A 14,999-nucleotide genomic window follows, 5' to 3' on the forward strand; every position below is an offset into this window, starting at 1 on the left:
TGTAGCTCAAATAGAATGTAATTAATTGATGGTACTGAGTTGAGAAAAGTTTTGATGCTTTGTCGTTCATTCATTTGGGGGAAATAGTCTGACCTGTTTTCCCCTCGGGAATCCTGGAACACACTGACCTTCTACGACTCACAGTGCCTCCGTCCTTTCTAAAGATGTTACTGACGCTGGCTCAGTTAGTTTCAGAGAGCTGGATTAGGGTCAGGCTGTGGCTAGGAAATCCCAGTGGCAAAGCTGAGTCCACCCTGTGAGATAGTTATGGTGGGACCTCGGTTTTAAGGTTAGGAGGATGTGGGTCCCCAACCATGCATTTTTGCATAGGTTATTTGGGCGGTTTCTTTCTCTTGATTATTACCTCTTTTGGAATTTTGAGTCTTGTTGTCAGAAGTATTTCTGGAAGCGGCTTTCAGGCAGCTGGACTGGTCTGTAAAAATAGGCAGAAAGATTATGAGGCCAGGCTGGAGTTAAATTATGTCTGCCCCACGATGCTGGCTTTTATTTTTATTTTTTCCATATGCAAACATTATTGTATCTGGGAAGACAAATTTCCTTTTTACCTGAATGTTTTCCTTCGCTCAGTAGAGAAATTGTGTTTGGCTCCCGTTTGATGCTGTTGACCTTGGGCTTACAGAGGTTCAACCTTTCAGAAAACAAGGGCATGTAGGAGGTCCTGGTGGTAGTTTGATCCTGAGTTGGTGCCTGTGAACCCACTCTCTTTTGAGGGGACAGAAAGCAGTCAGCTGAAGAAGGAGTGTATCTTCCCCTCCCTGCATGTTATGCTCAGTACCCAGTGTCAGCTAAGGAGTTAGAAGGAGTCACAGATAAAAATGTAATGTCTGGTGCTTAGGAAGCAAGATTTCTTTTCTTTTTCTCTTGGCAGAGGAGGACACATTTGTGCAGAGAGGTTAACTTGCTCAGAATTGCTCTAGGATGGGACAGATCCAAGGTTTAAACATCAGACTCCTTTCCCCACAGTTCTCCCCCCACCCACCCTCACCCCGATAGCAAGGTGAGAGGCGGAGGGGGAGTCCAGAGGACTGTTCCCTGCCCACAACGGAAGTTCTTACCAGGGGCTGCTCATAGCCTCTGTGGTGAGGGTGTCCATCGCATTCTTGGGGCTGAGTTCTGCAGTCCTGGAAGAATTGCATGCTGGTAGTTTTATTTTGTAACTTGGCTTTGAAGACCCTGAATGTGCTAGACAGGCATTTACCCTTGACTCTTTTTACCAGGAATTTGGGAGGAGGTAGATAAAACATCTGGGAAGAGAGGAATGCATGTCTGGGGAAATAATAATGATTTTAATTGCTATCTTTTGTTAAGTACTTACCACGTATCAAGCATATGTTAAGTGCATACGTACCTCACCTCTGTGGTCAGGGACAAATATTATAGTCTGTAAATGGCTGTAGATTCAGGAAAGTAAAATTTTTGGATTTCTCAAGACAAGTAGGGTTAGTGTCCTGGTAGGGAAAAATTTTCCCTTTGTTCCCTGTCTAGCCCCGTAACCCTCCTAGGGTTGAGGGAGTTGTTAGGACCCTCATACTGATTACCTCTTGACAGAGAGCTTGGGGACTTTACCTGGGTCACTGTGTCTCCATCAAACTTGACGATGCTCTTCCTACCGAAGATGGTCATCTCCTGCTTCAGCCATCTCCGCTTTGGATGCCGCTGCATAGTAGGCTGCCAGCCAGAGGCAGCGTCTTTCTGCACAGTCTGGATATATTTGCTGCATGGGGTAAAAACATCTCCAGAAGTCAGGACCTTTACCTGTGAGCCAATCCAGGCATTCTAGAGGGAGGGGTGCCGGGCCACCTACATGCTGTTTTTGCTTTTCATGTGTGTCTGCCTAAACTGTACAGAGTGTTTTCAGGTAATGTCAATATACACTTATTTATCCTCTGAAAAGAAAATTTTAATTTATTTTATCTCTCTTTCTTTTTCATACTCCATAGTTATCATGCTAAGACCCAGCAGAGAGGATGCAGCACCTGCAGCCAAAGGATAGGGCGACGGAGAATATTTCTAGAATGCCTTGCTAGGCAGCTAGAGGCTTCGCTTAGAGAATTGGTCTTGGGAGATGAGCTTGGAGGTATGTGTGTTGGGGGAGGGGGGAAAGAGCTTTCTTCTTTGCTAGGCTCGCATCCCTGTTCACTTCCCAGTGAAGGTATCCTCTACTACTGTGGAATAGGACATTGCCACAGGACACTGTGGAATAGGACATAGTAACACTGTGTGGCACTATGCTCATATGCCTGCCTCTGCGTTAGACCTGAGCCTTCTAACCTTTCAGGGATGTATCAGAGGGAAGAAGAAGTCCATTCTGGGCCCTCCAGGGAAGCAGGCTTTAATAGGGGGGAAGCCAGGACAAGGATGGGCAAGGGGAATGCCTGATTTTCTGTAATTTTGTGAGGACTGGCTAAGGCTGGCTGCTCTACCTCCTGGCCTGCAGTTAGAGCTCATGTCTCTCAGAGACACACAGGGGAGGAGACTTACACCCAGTTATGAACAGCATGCCCAAAACTTAGGTGAGGACGAAATAAATCTGAACTCGTTGGAGATCCAGGATTCTAAAGCAATTAGTCCCTTGCTTTGTGGCCTTCTAAAGCCATGAGTCTGAATTGGACAGAAGACTGAGTTCTAAATGAATACAGATCTGGCTTGACTTATGATGGGGGTCCCTCTACATAAACCTGTCGTAAGCCAAAAATCTCTTAAGTGGAAAATATACTGGATGCATCTGAACTGCTGAACATCATAGCTTAGCCTGGCCCACCTTAGATGTGCTCGGAACACATTAGCTCACAGTTGGGCAACAAAACCTGTTTTATAAGAAAGTGCTCATGTCACATACTGAATACTGTACTGAAAGTGGACCAGAATGGCTGCGGGGGTGCAGAAATGTTGTCAGGGGACCCCCGTGACCGCGAGGCTGACTGGGAGTTGCAGCTCGCTGCCACTGCTCAGCGTCACCAGAGAGGATCCGTACTGCATAACTCTAGCCTGGGGAAAGATCCAGATTCAAAATTTGAAGGACGGTTTCTACTGAACATGCGTCACTTTCGCACCATCAGAAAGTTGACAAGTTGTAAATGAAGCCATCATAAGTTGGGGACCATCTGTACCTTTCTCTTGGGCAGTAGAACCCTTCTCTGGCCCCTTTCCCCCACGGCAACCCTGCAGCTTGCCAACAGTTCTGGTTACTCACTTGATCCCCTGGCTACGTTTGTCTGGGTCAGTTTTGAGGACTTGATTCCACCCTGAGGCTTGGAAGTCACTCTGGTATTGGCTGATGTGCTCCGTGAAGCCTGGACGCACTATCGGTGCTATTTTTCTGCCCTGAATGTGAACTGGGAACATGGAGTGACCGAGAAGAGGGCTCTGCAAGGAGATCTGATGAGTAGGGGTCACATAGTCGTCACCTGAAGGGGGCAAGAAAGTGTGCAGAGGGCCTCCTCTGTGTGGGAAAGTCTTGAGAGGGGAAGTCTTGAGAGTAAAGGTGGGGACCTGGACCCCAGCCTTGGCTCCTGCACGGCTCGTTCTATGTAACCAAACCTTTTATAATGGGAACAATAGACCCAAATATAAGAAGAGCATTGCCCTCTTCCGCCAATCTGACCTCCAGGGTTGTCTCCCCAAGACCAGAACTAAAGAATCCTTAGTATGGAATCCAGAGTATTCTCCCACCCCTTTTTGGGTCACCAGAGCTTTGAAAGCCTGGACTCCCGGCTGCCCACTGGTCTAAAGGCGGGTAGGCTAGGATGGGTGGCTGGTCCGGTCCCCTCCTAGAGTGCTCCTTGCTGGCCTTGTAGCCAAATGTTGCCCAAAGGGCTCTTGAAGAGACAGGGCTGGGGCCCTTACTGCTTATTGTATTCTCCTAGGCTGGTGGTTCCTACCCGTGGGATCAGCCTGGGGAACGGGAGTGCCCCCTGCAGAAGGGTGAGGTAGTGCCACTCCTCTGTCCTGTTACCCTTCTCGCCACCAGGCAGTCTCACCTGAATGGGAGGGCTTCTCCTCGTGGTCCGTCACAGGCTGGGTCCTCCCGGGCTTGTAACATTCTCCACAGGTGGTACTGAAGGGGAGCCACTGAGGCCTGCTGTGCTGGCTGGAGTAGCTTGGGGATTGCAGCTGCAGCGGAGCCTTGGGAAGGGGCTGCAGGCGGTATTTAATATCTTCTGGGGCTATTTCCTCCGCGGCTTCTGACTCCTGCAAAGCAACCCGCCTGCTGCTGCTTCCCCAGAGTGGGGTCCTTTTAATCTTAATAGGGGCCTCCATCTTAATAGGGGAAGTCAGTGGGGGATGGGTCTCTTAGAGTGAGAGGTCATCAAAGAGTAGGCAGGTGCTAACTTTCTAGCAAGTTCCCTAACTTCTCTGAGCCAGTTTCCCTATTTGTAAACTCACCTCCTGGGTTATTGGAAAGGATCTGAAATAAAGTATGTAGCACGGTACCTGGCATGTAGGAGGTGCTTCATAAATAGTACCTCGTCTTAAAATGTGAACAGTAAGATATTCCCAAGAGTGTTTCTGTTGTATCAGAGCACGTGTCCCTGTTGGGTCCACTCTCACCTCACTCCCCACCTTACCTGAACACCAGGACGGCTGTTCCCTGGCTGGGTTTGGAGAGCCAGCATGTCTTGCTGGGTGGGATTGAAGGCTGTGCTATTTGACGAAGGGTGGTCAAGTGGGCCGGGTCTTCTGTCCCCAGGAGAGGGGGTGTCTAGAGCAGGGGAGGAGTAGTGAATGACCTATTCCAGTGAGTCTTCCCCATTTCCCTTATGGCAGCCTCCCCTTACCCGTTACCCCTACCCCATCCCCCTGAGGGCAGAGCTGGGGTGTTGCTGGTGGCCATGGTATTCAGATAGGACCCAAACTGAGTTTATTTGAGGCCCCAGCAGTAAGAACTGGGCAGGATGGGGGTGTGTCTGTGTGTGTGTGCACGCACGTGGGTGTGTGTATACTACTTTCTCTGCATTTAAGGACATACGACATTTCAACAGCAGTTATTTTAAATGAGCATTTAAGGTCTTTTTTTTTTTTTTTTTCCTTTTCCTTTTTTGGCCTTGAAGGCAGTGATGGTTGCAAGAGAAGTGGCTTACGATGACATCGGTTAGTGGTGGACTCACCGATTGATGGGCCGAATGCTGGATAGGGAGGTGCCTTACCCCCGGGCTTGGTACAGTTGTGTCTGTGTTTCCTAAGAGTGGAGGAAAGATTAGTCTCTAGGAGCACAAGAGGGTTAGAGCCGAGCCAGGGGTTTGTTCCCACGCTTGCTTCAAAGCCGTAGGGATATAGCCCACCGGACCTATGTAAGTCCCTCCACAGGGATTTGCCAGCAGCTCTTTCAGGGAGAGGGAGGCAGTGTGGCCTTCTACACTGGCTGCACTTAGACTCAGCATTTTAGGTTAAAAGGTGGGAGATTGGGAGAGAAGGGGGTGCTGCCCTGTTAGAAGCAGCTTTTGGGCTGGCGAAGAAAGAACATTCTGGACTGGCCAATGTGAAGTGGAGGAGGCAGACAAGTGTGTGGTGACCTGCAGGATGGAGAACGGACCTGCCAAGGAGCCATTTTACTAATGGTTGATATCAGGAGGCTGTGGCGGGGAGCAGGCCTCTGAACTCTGTGGGGAGGTCTGCCCTTGAACCATTAAGGTCAGAGCTGCCCTGGGTGAGAGCAGTACTGAGGACAGGAAGTGTCCTGTCTTCTGCCCCTCAACCCTGTGTTAGAGAAACAGAGAGCAGGAGCTTTGGGGACAGGTAGGGGACTGAGAAGGGGGTTGCTGGGTAGGAGGTGGCCAGAGGACACTCAGCCACAGTCACAGAGCTCACAGAGATGACTGAAGGTGGGCACTGTGGCCTTCTGGGCTGTGATTGCAGTAGCACCCTTGCTCAGCCCTGCCCTCTGTCCCCAGCTCCTGAGTGAGTGCCCATACTTTGGCAGATTGGCACTGGTTCTGAGGTTTGGTGTCTTAGGTTTGGTGTCCAGGGCCCTCTCCTCATTGAATATGAAAGCCACCCTACTGGTTTTGGGAGGGGAGGTGAAAGTGGCTGTTTTCCTGGGACCACCAGCTAGGAGAGGGAGCGATTATGGAATTGGTCAGATCTGAAGATTGTTGGATCTTATCTCTGCCACCATTTCTCAGATCCAATTCTGGATCTCCACTGTGTGTGGGAGATGTGTGTGTGCCTGTGCCCTTTAGAAAATGTCTGTTGTTTCCTGCTCTCATCTCTGCACCCCACCCTCATCCCCCCCCACACACACCAGTTGTCCTGAGACAGAAGGTTGACCTGCATCCTGTTGGCTGTGTGGATTTGCCCAGTAGCTGACACTCTGTCACAACCTGGAATCATAAAATAGGAATCTCAGAGGTGGAGGGTACCATAAAGGACTTCTATTCATGACACTTTCCCCACACCAATTAATTTAAAAGTGTTTTCCATCAGTTGACTAGTTCAACTGCTAACCCAACCTTTGGTCCTGTGGAAATACACTGCTAATTATATGAATCCAAGAATCAACGTTAGGATCTTCGAGAGACCTGATTCTCATGTCCACTCCACTGCCAGAGTCCCCTGGCAAGTCACATTTCTGGAAGTGCCATTCCTACCCATGTTTGAACATTCTCACTTTCTATCCTGTCACCACTTCTGGGGACGTATGTAGCCCATTCTCGGGCAACTCTAGCTATTTGCAGTAATGTTCCCCTGTGGCTTCACCATTTGTCTGAATTTTCCATCTCGGGGCTTACAAAAACAGACTAATAACCCCTCTTTTACCTGACAACATTTTAAATGTGTTGGAATAAATTTTTCTTTTTCTTCCTGGAGTCATAAGTTTAAGGTAATAGGAGAGTTTTGTACTGAAACTTATGTCAGAAAGGAAGCAGACAATTTTTCATAAAAGGGAATAGGAAATGAATCTTTATACATAGAGGGTCTAATTGTGTCTATCGACACTTCACATAGAGTCTCTTTCCTCCCGTCCATCCCCAGTCCAGTAGCAGAAGGAAGCGTGACAGCCAAGCCAGAGGCTGACACGAGAGGAGGGGGTGGGAGGAAAAGGATGAAGGACCACAGGAGAGGACCGAGGTGGTCAGTGCTCAGGGTCTGGAGGCATGTTCACAGTGAACCTTTGAGGGTGGCCTCAAGGTGGGTCCTAGAGTCGTAAATGAAGCCCAGAGACAGACTGAATAGACTCGAGGAACTATTCTTGATCCCTTCCATCCTGCAGATGCTGTGTGGGTTGGGGAATATCACATGAACCTGAAGCAGGGACTGAGGAAACAGTCTCTGGAATTCATTGTGCTTGAGTAGCCGACAGCGAGACATTTCCCCCCTAATTGTGGCACCTCCTTTATGATCGAGAAGTAATGTCACAGTTGTGTTGACTTTATAAGAAAGCTGCTGGGCCCATCTTTCTTTTGTCTAGTTTCTTCAGCCATGACTTTGAGTCCCATACTATCTTCTCTGAAGTCACCCTGGTTTGCTGCCCCTTTTAAAGTACAGCCCCTAGCTTGGGTCCTAAGGCGCAGGGTATTCTGATCAGATATAATAGGACTGTTACTTCCCTGCATCTAGATATTGTAATCATTGCATTTAAGGTTGAATTAGCTTCCATCGTGATCACATCCCGCCATTGATTCCCAGTGAGAAAACCATTGTCAAAAGTTCCCACTGCTCCTTTACACGTGTTGTGAGAGGAGATGGAGCCACGTTACTCTCAGTGTCTACTTGTGCAATTGGCGTTTTAGGCCAGTATAGTTAACTTCAACCCCTAGAAATCCCACTGTCTTGCTCTTTGACACTTTCTCAACATGTAAGGTAATGGGATGATGAAACTTTTCCTGGTTTTTCTTGGTACAGGAGAGGAGGAGGCTGGAATGGGGCTTAGCTGGGCCCATTCCTTCTCCTAAGGTTCAGCTCCTGGACTAAGGGAACTAATAGCTATTCTTTATTTAGTGCCACTATGGGCCAGTCCTTCTCTATACATTAATTGCATAAAAACTCAATGAATTTGATGCTAATATTTCCATTTTGTAGACAAGGAAGCTAAAGACCACAGAGCTTCCAAAGTCTATGTTCTTTGTCTGAATGAATGAATGAATGAATGAATGAATGAGTCTTGAGGTGGTTACTCTGGGTAAGAGTAGGCCAAAGTTGGTTCATTGCCTTCCAGTTGTTCCCAAAATCTTCTTAGTGGAGGCCACTAATTAGCAGGGCTAATAATTGATTGTCATGGATGCAACATTAGATGAATGCTTAATTAGTACATGGACCTCGTGTCAGATATTCATGGAGTGGTTCTGCCAACCAACCAGTCCCAGTGACAAGGAGTTTGTAGCTCCCATGGGAACAGAGTAAGGAAAGTATGATTATCCCAGTATTGATGGAGAGACTGAGACTAGGAATGGCTCCAGGGTCATGTGGGAGGCAGATTGAGGAGGAAGTCTTTATCTACAAGATGTGTTGAGTCTCCTCAGCATTCTATCAAAGTCCTTTGTGACCTGACCTATCAACCCCTTCCCTGGAGTCTCTGGACTTCTAACTTCCCTGATCAAACACCACTGGTTCAGATCTCTGTGTTTTTCCAAGCTGCTTCTGCTATTCTGTTTTTTTCTCCCCAAAGCAGGACCTTACTCATCCTTCAGGACCTAGATCAAGTGTTTCCTTTGTGGAATTTTCCCTGGCTTCCTTGCTATGGGCAAAATGGCTGAATTAAGTACTTCCTATTTATGTAACATTTGTAAATATTTATGTACTCAGCATAGGATCACCTAAATACATAGACAAATAGTAACAGACCTAAAGGGAGAAATAGACAGCAATACAATAATAGTGGGGTCTTTTAATACTCCACTTACACCAATGGATAGATCGTCTAGACAGAAAATCAATAAGGAAACATTGGCCTTAAATGACATATTAGATCAGATAGATTTAATAGTTATATACAGAACATCTTATCACAAAGCAGCAGAATACATGTTTTTCTCAAGGGCACATGGAACATTCTCTAGGATAGATCATATGTTACGCCACCAAACAAATCATAATAAATTTAAGAAGGTTGGAATACTATCAAGGATCTTTTCTAACCACTATGGTATGAAACTAGAAATTAATTACAAGAAGAAAACTGGAAAGATCACAAATATGGGGAGATTAAACAACATGCTACTGAACCAGTGGGTCAACAAAGAAGTCAAAGGAGAAATAAAAACATACCTTCAGTCAAGTGAAAATGGGAAAATACAACATACCAAAATTTAGGGGATGCAGCAAAAGCAGTTCTAAGAGGAAAGTTCATAGTGATGCATGCCTACCTCAAGAAACAAAAATCTCAAACAATCTAACTTTACACTTATGGAACCAGAAAAAGAACAAATGAAGCCCAAAGTTAGTAGAAGGAAGGAAATAACAGATCAGGAAAAAAATGAATAGAGACAAAAAAGACAGTGCAAAAGATCAGTGAAACTAAGAGCTGGTTCTTTGGATAGAAACAAAATTGCTAACCTTTCAGCAAGGTTCACAAAAAGAAAAAAAAAAAGAGAGGGCTCAAATAAATAAAACCAGAAATGAAAGAGAAGACATTGCAACTGATACCACAAATACAAAGCATCGTAAGAGCCTAATGCAAACAATTATATATCAATAAATTGGACAACCTAGAAGAAGTGGTAAGTTCTAGAAACATAGAAACCTCCAAGACTAAATCATGAATAGAAAATATGAATTGATTGAAGAGGAGGGAACACCTCCCAACTCATTTTACAAGGCTAGCATTGCTCTGATACCAAAAACTGACAAGGACACAGCAAGAAAAGAAACTTACAGACCATTATCTCTGGTGAACATAGATGAAAATAATCCTCAACAATACTACCAAACTGAATTCAACAATACATTAAAATACCAAAAAATACTACCAAACTGAATTCAACAATACATTAAAATACCAAAAAATACTACCAAACTGAATTCAACAATACATTAAAAAAATTACACACAATGACCAAAGTCATAAAGTGGTTTTATTCCATCATTGCAAGGATGGTTTGACAGCCACAAATCAACATGATATATAGTAACAAAATGAAGGATAAAAGTCCTATGATTATCTAATAGAAACATAAAAAGCATTTGACAGATTTCAATATCCATTCATGATTAAAAACTCAGCAAAGTGGATATAGATAGATACCATGTACTTTGACAAAATAAGGCCACATATGACAAGCCCACAGCCAACCCCATAGGCAATTGTTCCTCAAAGATGAGGAATAAGACAAGGAAGTCTACTCTCACTATTTTTATTAAGCTAGTATTGGAAGTATTTGCCAGAGCAGTTAGAGAAGAAAAGCAAATAAAAGGATTCCAAATTGGTAGGGAAGAAGTAAAACTATCACTATTTGAAGATGACATGATTTTATAAAACCATAAAGACTCTACCAAAACCCTGTTAGACTAATAGATAAATTCAGTAAAGTCACAGGATACAAAAATCAAGTATAAAAATTTGTTGCATTTCTATACATTAACAAGAAGCTAGCAGAAAGATGTTAAGAAAATAATTCCATTTATAGTTGCATCAGAGAGAATAAAGCACCCAGGAATAAGTTTAACCAAGCAGATGAAAGACCTGTGCATTGAAAACTGTAAGACACTGATGAAAGAAAATGAAGAAGATACAAATAAATGGAAAGATATTCTGTATTCATATTAGAAGAATTAATATTGTAAAAATATTCATACTACCCCAATCTACGGATTCACAGTGCAATCCCTATCAAAATTCCAATGGCATTTTTCACAGAAACAGAATAAACTCATAAAATTTGAATGGAGCCACAAAAGACTCCATATAGTGGAAGCAAATCCTGAGAGAGAAGATCACACAGGTATCATGCTCCCTGATTTCAAACTATATCACAAAGCTATAGTAATCAAAACAATATGGTATTGACATAAAAAGAGACACATAGATCAATGGAACATAATAGAGAGCCCAGAGATAAATCCATATATATATAAATGGCCAATTAACTTACAATAATGGGGGCAAGAATATGCAATGAGGAAAGGACAGTCTGTTCAATAACTGGTGGTGGGAAAACGGGACAACCACAAGCAAAAGAATGAAACTAGACTACTACCTCATGCCATCATAAAAATTAACTCAAAAGAATTAAAAACTTGAATGTAAGACCTAAAACCATAAATCTGGAGAAAACATGGGGAATAAGCTCCTTCACATAGGTCTTGGCGATGATTTTTTGATCTAACTTTAAAAGCAAAGGCAACAAAAGCAAAAATAAATAAGCGGGACAACATCAAACCAAATGGCATCTGTCCAGCAGGGGAAAGCATCAGTAAGGTGAAAAGGCACCTGCCTTTGCAAACCTTATATCTGAGAAAGGGTTAATATCCAAAGTATATAAAGAACTGATGCAACTCAATAGAAAAAAAATAGTGGGCAGAAGATCTGAGTAGACATTTTTCTAAAGAAGCCATACAGATGGCCAACAGACACATTACAAAAATGCTCAATATCACTAATGATCAGGGAAATGCAAATCAAAACCACAATGAGAAATGGGGTGGGGACTGTTACTGCTGATTCCTCAGAATGCATAACTGCTTGTTCCTGATGTATATTACTTTGCAGTTAATTTACATTAACTTGGCTGAGTGATAGGACATAGAAATTCTCCAATATCTGTAACTGCATTCCCATCCTCCAAAGAAACACAGTGGTCTCTATACTTCTGAGCTTAGGAATCACAGTTCAGATAAGTGGAGAGAAGGGGGATCCCTAAGAGCCTTGCATCAATCAGGTAACTGCACACAAGGAAGGGATCCAGGAGCCTTGGGGCTGACTGTTCCAATTTCTCTTCCTCATCTCTTAGGTTGTGGATGGGAGCTTGCGAAATGTCTGTATTGATTTTGCAATTCAGGCTAGGGAGTCAGCTGGGGGAAAGCGGGTAAAGAGAGAGAGGCTCTGCAATCTAGTTGGACCTTTCAGAAGGTTAGAGGATGTACCCCAGAGCAGTCATGGGCAGCCAGCTGGATGGGCCGTCCTGCTGCAACGCGGATGGTCCGATGCACACTGCTCCCTGTTGCCATTTGCTGGACACATGTACAGATAGCGTCTTACTCCCCTCAGTCTTCTACCTTTTTGCTGAGCTGGCTCTTCTATCTTACTTTTTACTATTCCTTGTGTCAGATGTCTCCTTGCCTTGGGAAAGACCTGCATCCCTTCTGTCCCCAAGGGAGATTGTTGAGATGCCGGTGCTCTGGCCTAGGACAGGGGCTCTGACTTTCGCTCTTGGTGCTGACTGAAAGGGAGTAGCTTCACCTCTGCTTGGCAACTGAGAGAAGGTTGCTTGTCTCTATGCTCACAGCTTCTCCGCTTTCTCCCCAGGCTCTCTGGGACCCTACACTTGCCTGTGATTAGAGAAACCATTTACTTTCTTGTCTAAACTAGGACACTTCTGAGAGTGAACAGTGTGTGTGTGTGTGTGCGTGCACATGCACACACACACATGTGCTATTAATAGTTATGCCAAGACACCAGGTGTAAACCAGGACTGTCCCTGGTAAACTGGAATTCATGGTGAGCATAGTTCTGAGGGGCTGCTGGCCTTCCTGTCTCCTTAGGTGAGGTGTGGAAGGCAAAGGCAGCCAGCAGAGGCTGCTGTGACACCAGCTCCATGTACCGGTCTGAGCCTGGAGAGTTCCCTTTGCCACTGAGGGGTTGTGGGAGGGAAAGGCCGGGGAGCAGAGGCTGGGTGTGGTGGGTAAGGCTCCTTGTGGTAAAGGCTGCGTCCCCTGCTGATGAGGTAGGAGACAGTGAAGTCGGGGCTCATCTGGGCCTGATTTGCAAACTAATAAGAAGGCTGTGTGTTCCTTCTAGTGGAGCTGGGGACAGAGCCCAAAGCCCTTGGGAGCCTGGTTTCTCAAAAGCTCCCTGTAATTCCTGGATTAGACTGTGCCTCTCCTGAATCCTGGCAATTTTTGTCCTGCCCCTTCAGACAATGACTGGGCAAGTGGGTTTGTGGTACCACCAGCTCCTGTAGCTGGCGCCTGCCTAGGTGAATTAGCAAGAGGGCTCATGGGGTCAGCCCAGAGACACCCTGTGTCAGAGGCGGCTGTAGGAATACCTCGAATCTTCTCTGCCCAACTTGCAGGTGGAGAATGCAGACCAGCTGTGGAGTCCTATGCAGGAAAAGGGCTTTCCTGGAAACTTCCAGCCCTTTCTCCTCATCTAGCTCTAAACTCTGACAGCAAGACCCCATTTCTGTCTCCGCTCCCCTCCCCCCGCCACCCAGAGGTCTTCCCTCCATTGACCCCTACATGCAGAGTTGGGAGACCTTGTTCCTTGTGGGAGGGATTTCTGTAGGCTGAGGTCTTTCCTTGACTCTGGCCTGGAGAGAGCCTTGGTGGCTGAGTGAAGTCTGATCCCCCACTCCCCTGCCTGTGATGTCCTTCCTGCTGGCTCTCACCAGCTGCCGTACCCCATCTTCTCTCCCTACTCACCTTAAGGGAAAGGCGGTATCTGACTTTGCAGACCATGTGTTGGTGACCATACCCTAGCTCCCCACCCTTTGGCCTCAGTGATGGTAAAAGGGGAGGTATTCTAAGTAGGCTGTGGGCAGAGCTGCCCTGCCTAAGCAGAGAATTCTGGAGCAGCAGTGGGTATCCACGGCAGCCACAGGGATTACCATGGCAACACGAGAGGCAAGCCTAGTGGTGAGGAGGTGGGGCTGGAACCTGATTCCTGGGGGTGTAAGAGAGGAGAACCCACCCCTGCTCCTGACTGAGGCCAGTGTGCCCCAGCCTATTGCCTGGAACCCCACCCTCTCTGGCATGCTTCTGGGAAGCACCCAGCCTGGGCAGAGGGTCTGCTGGTGTGTGGAGAGCAGGTAGCTCTAGAGTGGGGGAGGGGAGCCCCACTCAGCTGCAGAGATTTGTTTTCTCAGTCCGTCCAAAGAATGGCAATGGGTTTTGGACTTTTCCAGCTGCTTTTCTACCTGGGGGACCCTGAGCCATCAAAGTTAGCCTAGACTAGTAACCAGGGATCAATTACCGGCCTATAATGTGCTTTCCAACTTCCCTTGCAAAGAGTAGCCTGTTTGGACAGAAAATGAAAGTGCTTTTCTTGCTCTCTGGTGCCACGGAGGGAGTCTGATGCCCTCCTTCCCCACTGCCCATTGCCCACTCCTCACTCATTGCCTCCCTCTACTGCATTAGGCACGGCTTGGGCACCAGGTTTGGGGTGCCGGCTGCCGTTGCCTTCTCCAGACCTGCCCCTCCGCCCAGCTCAGTTCTCCAGAGCGAGGAGCAGGCCAAGTCCAGTGCATGCCAGCCTCCTCCCCACCCTCCCTCCTGCTGCCAAATCTGACTTTGATTAGCGTGTGAGAGGGGAAGAAAGCAGGAAAATAGAATATTAAAATCTTAATTCAATTTAAAACACTGTCATTCACAGGCATGCCAAACAGTGAGATGACTAATTATTATGCAAATGCGGCAGATAGAAAAGTGATTAATAATTGCACAAATTAAAAATTATTGTAAACATCCTGTGACGAGCGATAAGTCCGATGGAGAGGCGAGGGCGGTGGGCCGGGGAGGCCGCGGCGGAGCCGGCTCCTGCATCCTTATTTCCTCATTAGGGGGATTTAATTAGTGCCTGATGATGGGGCTCAGTGCTGCCAGGGTAGAGGAGTGGGCGGCCAGCACCGGGGCTGGTAGTGCTGGTGCTCCGTCCCTCTCCTGCTCTTCCTCATGGCTGGCCGGCTGAGCACGAGGAAGGGGGGCAGCGGGGGAGGCAGGCTGGGCACCTGAAGGACTGGTGCAGCGTGAGGCTTCTCTGCCGCTTTCTGCTGGCCTGTACCAGCTGCTGCCTCAGGTCTGGGCCAGGGGCGATGGAGAGGAGGCCTCTGGGCAGGGGCCTGGGGTGCATATCCTGGTTCGGCCACTGCAGATTCCTGAGGTCCGGT

General features: G+C 46.6%; 1 protein-coding gene across 6 annotated transcripts; it reads right to left on the reverse strand.

Moving 5' to 3' along the window:
* On the reverse strand, positions 1–14,549 carry LOC120230010. 6 transcript variants are annotated; one of them, XM_039229364.1, is made up of 11 exons: positions 13,537–14,549; positions 13,161–13,215; positions 6,263–6,341; positions 5,130–5,200; positions 4,590–4,723; positions 4,002–4,212; positions 3,215–3,428; positions 1,588–1,735; positions 1,077–1,142; positions 567–708; positions 1–433 (listed from the first exon to the last, which is right to left on the reverse strand). In XM_039229364.1, the coding sequence occupies exons 1-11, from the start codon at positions 13,570–13,572 to the stop codon at positions 291–293; spliced, it is 1,299 nt and encodes a 432-aa protein (XP_039085295.1). In that variant the 5' UTR covers positions 13,573–14,549; the 3' UTR covers positions 1–290. The 6 variants fall into 6 exon arrangements, with proteins under 6 accessions (XP_039085295.1, XP_039085294.1, XP_039085296.1 ...); XM_039229363.1 differs by having other exon boundaries at positions 567–723; XM_039229365.1 differs by lacking the exon at positions 13,161–13,215 and having other exon boundaries at positions 567–723.
* Between the last annotated feature and the right edge of the window lie 450 nt (positions 14,550–14,999).

This window comes from Hyaena hyaena, unplaced genomic scaffold (assembly GCF_003009895.1).
Source record: "Hyaena hyaena isolate Hyena2069 unplaced genomic scaffold, ASM300989v1 scaffold_37, whole genome shotgun sequence".
NCBI lineage: Eukaryota > Metazoa > Chordata > Mammalia > Carnivora > Hyaenidae > Hyaena > Hyaena hyaena.